The sequence below is a fragment of the Jatropha curcas genome, chromosome 1 (genome assembly GCF_041381405.1).
Source record: "Jatropha curcas cultivar XTBG-Jc1 chromosome 1, XTBG_Jcur_1.0, whole genome shotgun sequence".
In the NCBI taxonomy this organism is placed as follows: Eukaryota; Viridiplantae; Streptophyta; class Magnoliopsida; order Malpighiales; family Euphorbiaceae; genus Jatropha; species Jatropha curcas.
Genome location: NC_143151.1, coordinates 32014204 through 32029770, shown reverse-complemented (window position 1 = coordinate 32029770; position 15567 = coordinate 32014204). Strand labels below are relative to the sequence as shown.

Genomic DNA, 15567 nt, shown 5'->3' with positions numbered 1-15567 from the left:
TCTAGCTACTAATATTTAATTTGATTTACATGTGAAAAAATTTTGGTTTATTCATTTGCACGTGCTTACCCCTATTTATAAACAGGGAAATTTTTTTTATAATTTCAATGTTTTTTTTTTTTATTTTTTATTATTATAAAAAAACCACCAATCCTTTTATAATTCTTGAATTTTTGAAGTTTACTTTGGATTCCCTTGAGATATTACAAGACAGATTACTAATAGCAAATGTGTCATAAATACTTCAAGAAATACTTTTTGATGAACTTTAAATTTGGTAGTGGAATAATTTTGTACTTATTATTTGTGTATTATTTATTTTTCCGAAAGAATTTCCTACATTGGCATCGAGCTTCAATTGAGCAGTCTTTCTTCTGTCTGTTTCAGGCTTATAGCTTCTGTCAAATACCAAATACATTTCCCAAGAAAGGAAGATGTTGGAATTATAACTTCAAATGCAGTGTTCTTTGTAATAAAAATAATCTTTTGGACAACAATGTATATAAATCAAACCATAAGACAGAAGCTGTTTTAATTTCAGGAACTTGACAAGACAACCTACAATTTCACCTAGACATGACTTGATCTTGGGGAGGAGCATTTACTTGCTGATCATGATAATGTCTTTCGCGCTGTTGAGCAAGTATCCCATTCCAACCTACAATCAAAATTCACAATTAAAATTTAAAACCCACAAAGAAAGAATATGTTTTTCGAGATTTTTTGTATTGTATTAAGTTCACCTCTTCAGTCAGATAATGAAATAATAAAAACTGCAAGGAATTGAAATGTAAGGTACCTAAGGAAGGATCAAATCCTCTGTTTTTAAGCTCTCTAAACTCTTGACAAAGAGAACAACAGGGGCAGAAGAAATGGGAGACAAGATCTGAGTAAGGAGCTTCTACCAAATTATAAATCCTCCTTAGCTTTGATCTGTACTTGGAGCCCATAATCCATTGAGAGCACAAAGCAGGCATCATTAACAGATAGATGAAGCTTCCTAAAGGACAAGCTGTAACAAGAATAGATGATAATTAATGTTAATATATCTTTAGTAATGTGTGAAACTTGCTAATCTTAATTCTTAACCTACTTGTTAGAGGAAAGTGACTTACTCATCTCTCCATCATCCAGTACTTCTGCTATCTGCCCAAATGTTACACAAGGGAAAAATGCTGTCATAACGGCTGCCAAGACAAACAAGAACAAATGGTAAGATTAGCCCTCTTGTGTTATCCCACTAACATTACAGTGGAGTCCTATGATCGAATCCCAGGAGTTCAAGAACGTAAGTTTGGATCCTCTCCTCAATATTCGAAACAATACATAGAACAAATAAAGAGTTCATTCGAAGGCTATTTAGAAGTAGAATTTGATCAACATGGCTTTATTTAAATTAAGAAGGGAAAATTTCAGAAATTGTGCAATGAGATTATTACCATTTGTTTGGTGTTCATGACAATCAAACAATCCAGTCGTCCAAGGATGTCCAGTAACCATATTCTCAACCACCACAGGAGTAGCAGAAGGATCCTGAGGAATCCCATGTTGAATATTTTCTTGAACTTGCTGCCATGTTGGTGGCGTTACTGTTGCAGGCTGAACTGTTTCAACAACTTGGTTGGTCTCCGGCCTACCCATATGATCAGAGATACAATATCTAGCTAACTCCAATTATTGATGCCTGAGTCCAAGCTAATCCTTAGAGAGACTTTCTTAATAAATGGGTTCATTATTATATATATCTTTGTCTTTATCACATCTTATTAAATTCTTACTTTATCTTCATCGAAAATAGTCTGCAGAAAAATTCAGCAGAGACGGCTTTGGAAAAAAAGAAAATAGTGAACAATTTTGTCATTTATTGTAATACTTCTTTCTTTTTTTTTTTTTTTAATTTTATTTTATTTGTTCTGTTATGTTTTCTTTTCTTTTCTTTTCTTTTCTTCAGTTGTTTGTTTGGAGGGAAAGAGGATTTGAATGAATCATATGTTATTCCTCTTTTTTTTTTGTTGGAATCTCAGGTGATTAGTAAATTAATCATAATTTTAAAGAAGAAGTGCAACAGAAAACTAGATTAAGCATTGGGCAGATATGTAATTTCAACATGCATTATTCCCTAGTATATGGTTGCTCTAGAAGCGCAAATAATAGAAAATTGAAATGACAAGAAATCTTTCTTCTAGTTTTTAAATAATGCTCAGAGGAAGTACTCTTCAAATTGATCTCTTTTTGCCAGCTTTTCTTGACGATCCTGTTTTTGAACAGAGAACATATAAATAAGTAAACAAAACAGAGTATGTTCAACTTTCTTTGGATATGACCTAGTTTTACTTAAAGATGACTTTTCTTGATTTACCAAGAAAATATTTTTCTGTTGATTGATTTTCCTGGACCCAGGCATAGGAAAATTTGAAAAATATTTTCTAGACAAGTTATTTTCCGAAAACAAATATAGTCTAAATAATACCATTAGAGAAAAAATTGGATCAATTCGGATATAGAAAGATATACAAGGAGTTTGTTCACAAAAACACATCATTAAATACACTAATGACGAATCAACAAGCATTAAATTTTCCTTCATAAAAAATTGATAATTAATTAATGCAGTTTGGGGGGAAATTAGAGAAGGACCAACGCCTGGTTACAAATGTAGTTCCATTTACACATCAAACTTAAGTTATGGAGTTCAAGTGTTCATTGATATGAAGCACCCCAAATTAATAAAAGAAATGAAACAAGGGTTAATAACATTCAATACTTTCAAAATCAAATTAAACTTGAAGGGATTTCATAACCACTTATTGGCTTATTCAGTTAGCTTGGAAAATAACACAATTCTGAGAATTTCACAGGTTTCTTTTTTCTGCTATACAAGCTTTGAAACATAATATTCAAAGCAAGAACAAAATTCAGGTGAATAATCTCTTTCCTTTTTCCTTTTATTGTCAAATAAAACTAATAAATTTACTTGGACATGACTTGGTTTGATGGAGGAACATTTAATTCTTCATCATCAGACTGTCTTCCCTGTTGTTGAGCAAGGATTCCCTTCCAACCTACATTCAACATTCATAAAATAACTCATCTCAAATTTCAGAACTTGTAAATGTATAAAGATAGAATAGAGAGATTTACCTAAAGCAGGGTCAAGTCCTCTATTTTGAAGCTCTCTAAACTCTTGGCAAAGAGAACAGCAAGGACAAAAAATATGAGTTGCCACATCTGTATAAGGACCTTCTTCTAGATTAAACTTCCTTCTTAGCTTGGTTCTATACTCAGTGCTCCAAACCCATTGAGCATAGGAAGTAAGCATCAACAACAAGTAACAGGAACCCCTTCGTCCACAAGCTGCAATCATCACTAGTAAGTACCTTAATATCATCATCCATTTTTATAGAATTGCAAGAAGAAAAAAGGACTTACTAGACTTCCCTTCGTCCAACACTTCTGCTATTTGTCCAAAAGTCATACAAGGAAGAAATGCTGTAAGAATGGCTACCAACACAAGAAAGAACATGATTTTATTGATGTTCAAATAAAAAAAAAAAATTGGAAGATTTAGAGATGGGAAACTAATTTTACCGTTTCTTTTATTCTTGCGATAATCGAACAATCCTGTCGTCCACGGATGCCCAAGAATCAGTTCATCAGCATACCAAGATTCTTGAGTCGTCTCAAATGGAGGCTCAATAGTTGTTGTGCTAGTTTCAAGCTGGTTAGTGATTTCAAGCCTATCCATTTGATGAAACAAATTCAAATTAATTGATCAATATCTTCTTTTTAATTGCAGTCTGTCAATTCTTTGTCGACGAACATAAAAGGAATATAAAGATTGTTTGGAAAATGTGAACAGAAATTATGAGATTTCAAAGTTTTGAAGTCAATAGCGTACCTGCTCTCAAATCTAAGACCAATGGAGCTCATGGAAGCTTCTATACTTTTCCATGGCGTCGCATATTTTAAAAAGGATGATTATGTTCTGGTTCTATGCTTTTCTCTTGATTGTCCTGTGTTTTTAAAACCTAAGATTAAAAGTTGATTATTATTTGCAGCTTTTGAAAAGTTGATTAATGAGTATTAATTAATCATTTCCAATTTTACCACTGTTTCTGCTAAAAATATTAGCTACAAGATCAATGTAATTAGGTGAGATAAAAAGATAATTTAGTCAAATTAAAAAAAAAAAAAATCATAAACATTACCAAGCATGATAAGCAAAGCTGAATAGTAAAATTGGACACTATTACATTCAAAATCCTCCAATGGTTTAAGTTTCTTTTTTGCAACAATTCCAGCCCCTATAAACAAGTTAATTTCAGATCACTACCATAATACTTTAGTTCCCTCCACAAAACTCCAGAGCTTGAAGAAGATTTGCAGCAGTCAAAAGAAGAAAGGCATTATCAATTACGCCACTTTCTCCACCAGAAGGACGGACTAGCTGCATTTGAGGCAGGAGGTGTGAGAATCTCCAACATATTTTCCTTCTCTTTTGGAGTCAATGGAACACCTCTCACAAGATTCAATGCCATTATGTGTACATTAGTCTTCTGCCTGTGCTTCTTGAAAGCCCATATTCCTCCAGCAACACCTGCAACTAGAAGCTATCCCAAGATACCAATTACTTGGTAATGTATAAAATTTAAAGAAACAATTAATTTACTTAATAATAATTACTTTGGAATTTAAACTAACCGGGGATAGCCACAAGGCTGCAGTTTGTAGATCAAACTTTGGTGCATAAAGTACAGTTTCCCCATATTCATCCTCAAGTTTTTTGTAGATCTCTTTGTCGGTTTTCCCAGACTGAATCTCATCACGAATTAGCTACAGCCAAATAATTATCAGAACAGTCATTTAGGAATAATCTATGATAACAGAAACCTCCAAGAAGAATCCTATCTAGTGAAGGGAATGGTAACTGGCAAGAATTACACAATCTTGTTCATGACAATTTAAAAAGCTAGCTAAGCAGCAAAAAAGAAAAACAAAAGTTCAAGCCTAAACCAAAAATTAATAAACTGATCAATTATACAACAAGCATTGCAACCCAGATACAGAGAAATGGTTCCATAAATATCAAAGCTTTAACAAGCAGTAAGAATCATAACTCAATATGTTATATGATTTATTGAATGATATTATACCTTCCTGAGGAGAATAGCAATATCTGCTTGAGAATCTTCAATGGATTGACTCCCACACTCCGTGCACCGAACATTGTGACTAATATTCCTTGCCCGAGCCTCCACAACTTGTGTCTTCTTCACCACATCATCTTCGCTTTCCATTGTCAGTTGGTATATAATCCTATTTCACAGCAGCTGAAACAAACAAATCCAGTAATATTACTGACCTCTATTTTCAGTGTTGCATTTCATCAAACGCATGGTAGGCATTTAGACAGGAAAAAAAAAAATACAAATGATAGTAAAACATTGATAAAATCTAGACTGAATTCAGCAGAAACAAACCTAAAATCTCATAAAATTAATAAATTTATCAACTCTACCAGGATAAATACAACCAACAGAGAGAGCTTTGTCTATATATTCTTCTTTTTTATTTTTTGAACCGAGTATATATATTCTGGTTTCGGTGATAAACGTTGACGTTTCGTATTGGCCGTAAACGGCAGAATACGGTTCGTTCAGTTGAAAGCAATCGTCTGTAAGTTATAGGACCTGTCATTTAACGCTAGCTTTATCCAAGAGGCATCCATCAACGATAAACGACATGTGCTTTAAAACATGCCACGTCCTGTCCTCAACAGACCACTCTGCCACTCTATATCATAAAAACGACGGCTCGTTGACCTTGGTACTTGACAGTGTCATTTAAATTAAGAGAACAATTACTCATTCATAGTATGGTGCTTGTTGACAACAAGTTACAATTTTCAAGTAAATTCCAAACAAAATTACATATTACACGGATGTCCATTTTAAGGACAGTCCAGTCTAATAGGGGGTGAAGAAACTCATTTAAAGATAGAAATTATATATAAATAAAAGTTGACAGGAAAAGGATCCAATTAAGTCTTATGGCATCAGCTTGTGTCACAAGCCAAGCATCATTTGTTATGTCACCATGCATTTCAAATAATTGATAAGTAATTTTATATTGTAGTAAAAGGAATTTTAGCCCTCAAGCCTTCCATTCGGAAGAGTTTTCATTGATTTACCATTTAAAAGGGAATAGGAGTTTTGATTTTTCAATTAATTCAATTTTGATTATATATATTTTGTTTTGTGTAATTCCACTAATTCAATTCAAATTTTTTGATTATTTTTAATATTTCAAATTGGTTTGATTCAAATTAATTTATTGAATAAATTCGACTATCTTGATTTTTAAAAATTGAAAACTGAACCAAATTGACAAAAAACAGTGCTTACCCCCCAAACGGATCATTTTAAATTTCCAATGATACTCCACCCTTGTTCTTACCAGAACCTAAAAGTCTAAAATGTATAACAAATTAAAGATTCACCATCTCAAATTGTAATTTTTGTGGCAAAATTTTCCTTAAAGATTACCCATCTGCAACACCAACAATTTGCAATGTTTATTTGTTGAACCTTCAAAAGGAGTTTGCTTTATTGAAATCTTCCACTACATAACTTGTTACAAGTGATAGTTAATGCTATAAGTGCCATAGTAAAAACTTTTCTTGCACGTCGGTTGAATACGGTAAAGTGAACATATGCTGTAAGAACAATCTTTTTGTCCATCACATTGCTTCTATAACTTCAATGCAAAGGAACTATGATATTCTCAGAAAAATAAATTGAGAATTGAAGTTCTCCAGCTCTCCATAATTCCACGAAGAAGCTCACTTGAAGCCATAAACAAGCCAAGAACCAGTGCAAGAAATATAGGGAAAATGAATAGCCAATTATATATTTATCTCCCTGCAAATCATAAATGATCCTCAGATTTGGAAAATGAAATAAGAGAATCAAAATAAATCTCCATCTTAACCAGTAGCTCTTTCAGCCATTTTTCCCTTTTCAAGTCCCAGCTCCAACCATAGCGTACAACTAAATGCAGGAAGAAGCTATGAGGTTAGGCATGCTTGACCAATAGAGAGCAGCTGGTTGCAACTTCCAAGTAGCAAATTTGTTAAGACAAAAACATAAGAAGCTCAATTCAGCTCTTTGAATCTCCAAACCAACTCCGAGGCATCATGATTATATTTATCTCTATCCTGTCTTACTGCCCTTTTAAAGGTTCAAGTCCATAATTGTAATATGTATGCTGCATTTGCCGTCTATCTAGCCTAAACCTTCTTCGTTATACTTCATCTCGAATTCCTGGGTGAAAAGTACAATACTGGACTGAACACAAGTGAAATTGGAAAACAATGATTAGCCAACAGTTGACTCTTGATTCTGATCTGAGCTTTATTTGTGAAGCAAAGTAGGTTGACTTTTGCTTCCAATTTATATAGAGAAGACACGGATGAACCACCAAAATTATTTAAGATAAACAGAGAATTATTTTTTAAAAGAAGATCCATATAATGATCATTAATCTTCAGAAACATAAATGATTTTTAATAGGCCATGAGAATAAACTGACACGAGAGAATAAATAAAGAACAGCGTCCAATTGTAGAAAATCAAATTTTTATGGGGAGGGAAGCACCAATATCAGAAGTGTGCCAAAAGGAACAATCTGACCCATACACGTCTGAGTGTGAGAAATCAACAAATAGAACATTAAATAGTTGAAGAAGAATAAAAAAACAACATACACAAGTAAGATATTCGTTAATAGAAACAGAAAGAGGAAAAAGAAAATGAACTGTTGCATAATATGCACTACTTGGGAAATTGACCTTGAAATGTATAATGAAAATAATCCAACATGCAGTAAGATGCCATTTGATGCCATTCATTGTAGAGAAAAAAAGTGAAATGACCAATATTAAAACTGAGAAGTAAACATGATATTCATTGATTGCCCTGTAATGAACATTGAATGAATCAGGATGCTTCCTTTGCCCAAGTTTGTTTGTCAAGTTTTCAAGCATTAAACAATGGATAAACTTATGTCTATGCTTAAAAATGGATGCCCTCCAATTTTATTATCATCTAACTGCTTAATTAGCACCTAACAGTAAATTCAAGTTATAGAGGGAATTAAAATAGAGACTAAAGGAAATGTTTTAGCTAAGCCCCCCCCCCCCCAAAAAAAAAAAAGGAGTTCATAACAAAATGTAAAGTATCAGAATAAGGAATTACCTTTATTCTTATGGGAGTAGTGCAATTTCAATCTCTTGGAGAGATTTTCCTTTTGTTTCTAACACATTCTTCTTCACAAAAATCACTGCCAACAAACAAAAGCTACCAAAAATTGTATACAAGACTAGAGGCCCAATTTGCTCCAGCAAACGCAGAAACAATAGACCCACGAAGAAGTTTATCACCTATGAGACACGCCCAAGGTTCTATCAGCAATCCAGCAATAGTAATTCAAAAGTTTAAGAAGTTGAAATTACACAGAGAAATGAAAGCAAAACAGAAAAAAATGTGTACTTTGTATTTATATTATTATTACTTGAAAAAGTTCAAATAAACTGTACCATGAAATAGAGGGGGAATGGACAAATTTATTCAAACAACAAAGGAATTAGTTCATAAAACCAACAATTGAAATTTCAGCACTAGTGGCCAAGATGTCCATAATTTACTTTAGCACCATTCAAACCATTTATTCTTAGGTATGAAAGTGTAACGCAAACTAATAAAAGTCTTATGACAAATGGAAAGGGAACAGAAAGGCAGAATAAGAACATCAGCATGTAAAGCATCTTTTAATGTACATGAGGATAGGCATCTTTTAATGTACATGCTCAAAATAGAAAACAAAAATTATTTAAGTGCAATAACAGCACCAAGTACTCAACCCAAGGATTTGCAACTCTAGGCCTTTCGGCAAAATACCAAAACTCCGAGACTTTGTTATTTCCACTCCCATGTCTTATTTAGCTCACTAATCTGTAATTAATATTTTAAACATAAATTGTATTCTGGGAATTTATATAAATGGTAGATACAGCACTGTTGGTTGAGATATAGAATATTGCATTCTGAATCACTAAAGATCCACACTCAAGAAATGGCAATTTCCCAGATGGATAGATAGAGGAGACAACTGGAAAGTGACATCTCAGTCGATCTAAAATTCATTAGAGTTATAAAACTGAATTTCACTAGTCATAAAATTTTGGATGCGACTTGTAAAATAGGGAGAAAGACGAAAGCTGACAAAAACATAACAGGAAGACTAGCAGAAGACAATTACCCAATGTATGGCCATGCAAACTGCCATTGCCTTTGCCCTAATTCGACCTGGCAGTATTTCGGAGAGAAGTAGACTAGGGACTGGACCGGCACCAAGAGCAAATGTCAACACAAACCTGCATCATCAGGTTCATGTTTCAAATAACAGATATCAAAGAGCAAGCCTGGCAGAGATATAAAATATTAAGAAAGCAGACAGGTCTTTTAAGGTTACTCCTTTCCATTTGACAACTTATGGGAAGAAGACTAATTCTGGCAACTTTTAACATGGTTTGCTCACTATCCAAAGTACTCAAATATTAGAATATACTATTCACTAAAGCAATTTATATAATTCTCAGGTTTGGCCAGTTGCCATTTCAATCTTCAAATGATGCCTTGTTCTAACAGAATCAGTTATAAAATTCTTATTAATATTGAACCATCTGATAGAAATGAATCAAGCTCTCATGACTCATGAGATTGGATAATCTCTCAGTTATTTTATACTTGTATATACTATCTTTCTGTACAAGTTGTAGACTGGCTACTTACATTAGCATGCCTCCAACAGATAGATATAATGCAGAAGTGCTTGGCACAAACGAACTAGCTGCAGCAGCTTGAAGACCCATTGACACTGTCTGTACATCATAATGCAAAAGGTAAAAAGCTGACATACGTCAACAGTTATTTTGCGCAGTGCAAAATCAGATATGGATAGGTATCACGAATCACAAATGTAACATGTTTCTTTCCAAAGGATTATGGTTGTGAAAGAAAATAAAGAACTGAAAATCAGACATGCTACAGTTTGTACAAACATATGTTGATCTCACAACCTTATTACCATATAATTGATTTCCTAATTTTATTATTGTCAAGAAAATCCTTGTAATTTGGACCTCAGACCAATCTTTTCAATGTTTGAGGCCATCACAAAAATGGATAATCAGAGTTAATTTTATGACTAAGTTAGATGACTACCTAGTCATTCAACTGAATGATCAAATATAAGTTTTAAGACAAAATCACAACATCTGCTTGTGACCATAAGAGTGCAGATAGACATAAGAACAACTATTTTATTTTATACACGAGACTGAACAGTAACTTCCCCAGCCACCATTTCAGTACCTTAACTGAAAAGAGTATTTCTTCAGTTTACAACAGGCATAACCACCACATAAAAGGAACAAAAACAAGGAAACTTGTTCCAGGAAATATTTTTTTCCTTACCATTCCAGAAAAACTCCCAATAAGAAGCACCTTTCTTCCTAGTTTATCCATCAAAACCATTGCAATCACTGATCCTGATGTAATATTAAGAAAGAATCAGGAGAAACAGCCAAACCATAGTACACAAATAAAATGTCTGGCACGGGAGTAAAGCCATATCTATACCCAGTAAGTTGCAAATTCCAATACATGTGTTTGCAAAGTCAGAGGGAACACCAGCACTTCTAAAGACAGTTGATGAGAAATAGAATACAGCATTTATGCCAGATAACTGTTGTAAGACAAAAAGTGCAGACCCAATGTAAACCACTGCAAATAGAGAAGTCAAAAGTAATTATCTGGAGGGAAACTGATCTATATATGCTACCACAAATAAAAGAACATTTGTACCTTTAAAATGGCGACCATAGAGTAACTCCGATAACTTTACTTTTTCTGCTTCATCTCCTCGGTCTGACTTCAATAACTCAGCCATTGCAGATTTGACATGAGATCCTCCTAGAAGCTTCTCAAACTCAGCTTCCGCTTCAGCACCCTTTCCTCTCTGATGCAATCCAGAAAATTCAGTCCGCATCACTTTGATAAAATTATCTTCAACATATCAATGGTAACAAAAGCTGTCCAGCTATATTGTTACCAGTTGTTCTATTATAGACTTTCCAAAAATATAGCAGAACACAAAACATTATTCAAAGAGTTCCGAGCAAATTTAAGAGGTAAAAGAAAAATAGAAACAAGGAGGGCAACCTGCTTCATATCCATCATGCACATTAAATGATTCTGAACTTCCTTTTGCAAGAACTGAGCAGAATTATCTTTTGATGTTACCATGATGGTTTGACATGTGTACCTTATAGCGGATCTCCTAATCACTTTTATCAAATTCAACCGAATCTGAATCTAATTGGAATACTTTTTTAAATTAAATATCTCAGATAACCATTTAGTTGGAAAATTTAAGTCGTCAGTGGGAGCCAAGACTATTTAAACATCTATCTGATGATGATATAAAACTAAGAACTATTCCTTATGATGAATGCAATCTTCGAATTCTATGTAGATTTTCATCATTAAAAACAAAATTTAAATTGCTGTTTTTACAATTATCTGCGTGTATAGTTAGTTATACATGCAGATACTTCCATACATGGAACCAAACTTCAGTAGAGCCAAACTAAGCTCAACCAATGCCCCAAACCAGGCCAGATATATTTCCATGATGAAATTTTCATTGAATAGAGTATGTAGATATATATAAAAAGAAATTTAACAACGTCGTTCAAAGAACTGTGTAAGTGGTGACATGTATTTAGATACATCCAGACTTGGAATCAAATTCAGTAAGGCCATATAAAGCTCAGCCAAAATGCAAACCCAAGTAACCAAAGTGATCTAAAGCTGAGAGCAGAAAACCTTGAAAAGCCAATGAGGACTCTCAGCACAAAACTCCATGAGAAGAGCAAGGACTGCAGCAGGAATGGCAGACACCCAAAAACAAATGCGCCACCTGAAAAAAAAAAAAAAAAACTTATTATTTTAAATACAGTAAGAATCAACGTCTCTCAACGAGAATCCAGAAACATTTATTTTCCATATCGTACCAGCCCACATTATCCTTGGCTGGAATTCCAATAAACAAAGAACCCATAATTCCAAGACATGTTGCAATTTGTGTTAAGCTGCCATAAGTACCCCTAACATGAGCTGGTGAAACCTGCTTTTTGATGGTATATAATGAGGATCCTTCTCAAATCAACATAATAAGAGAATTTGAGGAAAGAAAAATAGGAGAGCTAGCAGCCAAAACAACGTAAATTAAAAATAATAATATTATATTAGTAAACAGATAATTAATATACACCTCTGACACATAGAGAGCTGCAACAGGAGGGCCAATACCCATCCCAGTTCCAACAAACAGCCTTCCCAAAAGCATGCCCCATAGATCTTTGGTTGTTGCACTGCAATATTACATTTGAACAGCACCATAAGCATACAAGAAAAACGTATTAATACTTGGACAGTAATGTGTAGAAACAGGGAATTTGAAGCAAGGAAATTATCAGATATATATGAGAAAAAAAAAATACCAAGATAATTTACATAATTCCAGCCTATCACAATACACATACACACAAAATTATGTTTGGCATCTATTCAATAAAACTTACAGGAGTGAAACCTCATAATAAACAATTTAATTTGTTTCATGATGCATCGTTTCATAACCAAGAATTTTCCATCTTCTTAATTGAAAAAAACTCCACTATTTTGCTATATATATCTGCTTTAAACATCCTTATGGAAAGACCAGTGAATAACAAAATTTGCAGATGAAATATATGAGCCTGCAGGCATATACCTCATTGAAGCCCCGATTATCATTGGCAAAGCACACAGCTGAAACGCCCTGCGTCGCCCAACTCCATCTGCAATCCAACCACTGAATATGGATCCAATAAAAGCACCCCCTAGGCATGTACTCACCACTAGACCTACATTTAATTTAAAAGAACACGTCAGAATGATATATCAAAGGAAAACATAAAACAAAACAGTAACGTCCATCTCGGAAAGTACCTTCAGCCATCATATTCCCACTAAAGCCTAGGTCTGAAGAAATAGTTTCTAGTGTCTCGTTAACTACACTGTATCAGCCAAGGAAACAATTGGATTTATCACTTCTGAAATCCTCTAACATGAAAATGAAAGCAAATGAGGATTAAATTTTAATGAGGCCTACCCGAGATGGTAGCCAAACAAAAAAGAAGAAATAGTTGCAACCAGTACATGCCACAAAGAACGCCTCCCCAGAGGGTTTCCATTATCTTTGCCTGTGCCATGCAGCACTACAGTCCACAAGAGAAAATCAGTCTAGAGTTAGTATATGTCATAGAATTACAGAATTAGCTATACATAGAAAGAAATGCTATATGTGCAGCGTTGTAAACATTAACTAACTAAACAAAGTATGCTTGTATTATTAGATCCATTAGCTCTTTGATGGTTATTTGTTGTCATGACGAGGAAAAGTGATTTCAATCAGATTTCAAAAAATTGAACTGAATATACCAATGGGCTACTGAACTGCCCAACTGGGCAAGTAAGATCCCTACAGTACAAGCAATAAGGAGGTTCCTCACACAGCTGCTTTATTAATTAATAATCGAACTACACTAAAACCTACAAAAAATAAAAGGAAAAATTCCCATTCCAAGCAACTTGCATTAATATATCAATTACACCTGCAGAATCTAATTAGACTGGAGGAACAAAACGTACCGCCACATCAGAGCAACAATAATAATAATTAAATGTTAAATGTCTTCAAATAAAAGAATATTTGACACTCAATAGTCAATAAAGTTCCTCAAAAAGGCAAAACAAAAACTGCCTATGCAATTAAAAATATTGGAAGCCCAACTTGAAATTAAATAAAAAAAGAAGAAAAAAAAATCTTAAAACAAAAATATGGAAATTTAAGAACACACCTGAACTTTCTTCTCTATCGTAAGCACTTATAAAGTCTCTCGATGGAACACGCTTGTACATCGAGGACGCAACGTCCATATGACGCCCTCTCATGGCAAACATCAGCAAGAGACCACCACTACCAAATGATCAACCACTAATCAAATTTACTAATTAAATATTAAAAGTTACTAAATTCGGTGCAATATTAATTTCATTAACACACAAATCCACAAAATGAAATTAAAAAAAAAACGTAAATTATCAATTTTAGATCTGATGCAGCAAACATCTACAGCTCTCGATTTGAATTTCGCGGTTATATAGTCCAGTCGCAGACTCGTAATCACAAAGAAAAAAAAAATGAAGAAAAGCAGGAATGGACATTGTATAATTGATACAACAACATTGATTTATGAGAGAGAGGAATGAAAATATAAAGGAAAAAGAACGAAAACACCTTACCGTTTCACAGATTAAAAATTTACAAAAACTCACCATTTTCAAATCAATCTAAGAATCAGAGAAGAATTAACAGCTTTCAGTTTCACAAAAGTAAACACAATATGAAGCCACATTTCCATTACATATATAGAAAGAGTACCTATATGAATATGGTTAGCAGGAGCGACCAAAATGGAGCGACAGAAACAGATTTGCAATTGAAAGGCAAAAAAACAGAGACAGACAGAGTGGCGAAGGAAAAAGAAAAAGAAAAGGAGAATAGTGTTTCAGGTGGCTAAAATGCGCCTGTGAGTTTATATTAATTACACAATAATAAGGTGTCAGCTTTCAACTGAGGAAACGGAAATCCGAAGCGACCATTTCGAAACCGCTTTTTCCTTTTTCCTTTTTTATGAAGAAAAGGAAATCTGCGGAATGAAGGAGAGAGATAGAGGGAGGAAAGTGGCTACTACTAACGTGCGCAGGTGGTTATACAAATGGTACTGGTGTTTTGTGCTTAGTAGAGAGGAAGCAGAGAGAGAGAGAGAGAGAGAGGAGAGGTAGGAGACGCTCGCCACGTAACACCTGTCACCTTTGCGTCTTTGATTGCTGGTCAGTGGGGAGTTGGATCTGGTGTTTTCGGTCTATGATATGTTTTATTTTAGTTGTCCACTAACATGCGGACACGAGGGAAAACTAAAATGTAAAAGAAGTTGGTTCATTGGTTGATAAAAAAGGCCAAAACATTACGATTTTATTTTGTTGAAAAGGAATAAAAAGCACTTAATAATAGCAAAAATGTGTAATCCTATAAAATAATGATAACAATAATAATAATTCTTTTTTAACATTTTTCCGTTTCCTTTCCACCCTTCTCCCATCCAATTATTTTATCGGCCCATTTAAAATAAGCGAAAATTAACAAAGAAGCAACAATATAATGGGAAACTTGGATTTAATCCCAATAAATTTGAAATTTTTTATTTTATGATTTTACATTCATTATAACAATTTACAGCAGGTAAATAAATCCATTTTTCGATTAGAGTATTTACATTTATTATTATTATGAAAAAAATATTCATAAATGGTATAGGAAAATGTAAATTAATATGAA

The 15567-nt window shown here is 33.6% G+C and overlaps 4 protein-coding genes across 5 annotated transcripts; all 4 read right to left on the bottom strand.

The window, feature by feature from the left end:
* Positions 1-443: 443 nt before the first annotated feature.
* Positions 444-1725, bottom strand: LOC105635015 (protein PLANT CADMIUM RESISTANCE 8). The gene is made up of 4 exons (XM_012217994.4): positions 1440-1725; positions 1116-1187; positions 800-1012; positions 444-658 (listed from the first exon to the last, which is right to left on the bottom strand). The coding sequence occupies exons 1-4, from the start codon at positions 1639-1641 to the stop codon at positions 567-569; spliced, it is 579 nt and encodes a 192-aa protein (XP_012073384.1). The 5' UTR covers positions 1642-1725; the 3' UTR covers positions 444-566.
* Positions 1726-2772: 1047 nt separating this feature from the next.
* Positions 2773-4105, bottom strand: LOC105635091 (protein PLANT CADMIUM RESISTANCE 8). Its single transcript, XM_012218080.4, has 5 exons — positions 3899-4105; positions 3589-3737; positions 3430-3501; positions 3142-3354; positions 2773-3062 (listed from the first exon to the last, which is right to left on the bottom strand). Exons 1-5 carry the CDS (start codon positions 3928-3930, stop codon positions 2971-2973), a joined length of 558 nt encoding a protein of 185 aa, XP_012073470.2. The 5' UTR covers positions 3931-4105; the 3' UTR covers positions 2773-2970.
* Positions 4106-4214: 109 nt separating this feature from the next.
* On the bottom strand, positions 4215-5841 carry CCMH (cytochrome c biogenesis protein family). Of its 2 annotated transcripts, none has more exons than XM_012217993.4 (4): positions 5481-5841; positions 5154-5330; positions 4702-4833; positions 4215-4610 (listed from the first exon to the last, which is right to left on the bottom strand). In XM_012217993.4, the coding sequence occupies exons 2-4, from the start codon at positions 5295-5297 to the stop codon at positions 4410-4412; spliced, it is 477 nt and encodes a 158-aa protein (XP_012073383.1). In that variant the 5' UTR covers positions 5298-5330; positions 5481-5841; the 3' UTR covers positions 4215-4409. The 2 variants fall into 2 exon arrangements, with proteins under 2 accessions (XP_012073383.1, XP_012073382.1); XM_012217992.4 differs by having other exon boundaries at positions 5519-5839.
* Positions 5842-6573: 732 nt separating this feature from the next.
* Positions 6574-15041, bottom strand: SGB1 (Major facilitator superfamily protein). Its single transcript, XM_012217989.4, has 15 exons — positions 14611-15041; positions 14027-14145; positions 13279-13384; positions 13116-13183; positions 12898-13030; positions 12397-12496; positions 12137-12249; positions 11949-12042; positions 10926-11079; positions 10701-10844; positions 10536-10609; positions 9852-9940; positions 9319-9433; positions 8256-8440; positions 6574-7346 (listed from the first exon to the last, which is right to left on the bottom strand). The coding sequence occupies exons 2-14, from the start codon at positions 14127-14129 to the stop codon at positions 8264-8266; spliced, it is 1470 nt and encodes a 489-aa protein (XP_012073379.1). The 5' UTR covers positions 14130-14145; positions 14611-15041; the 3' UTR covers positions 6574-7346; positions 8256-8263.
* Positions 15042-15567: the final 526 nt, after the last annotated feature.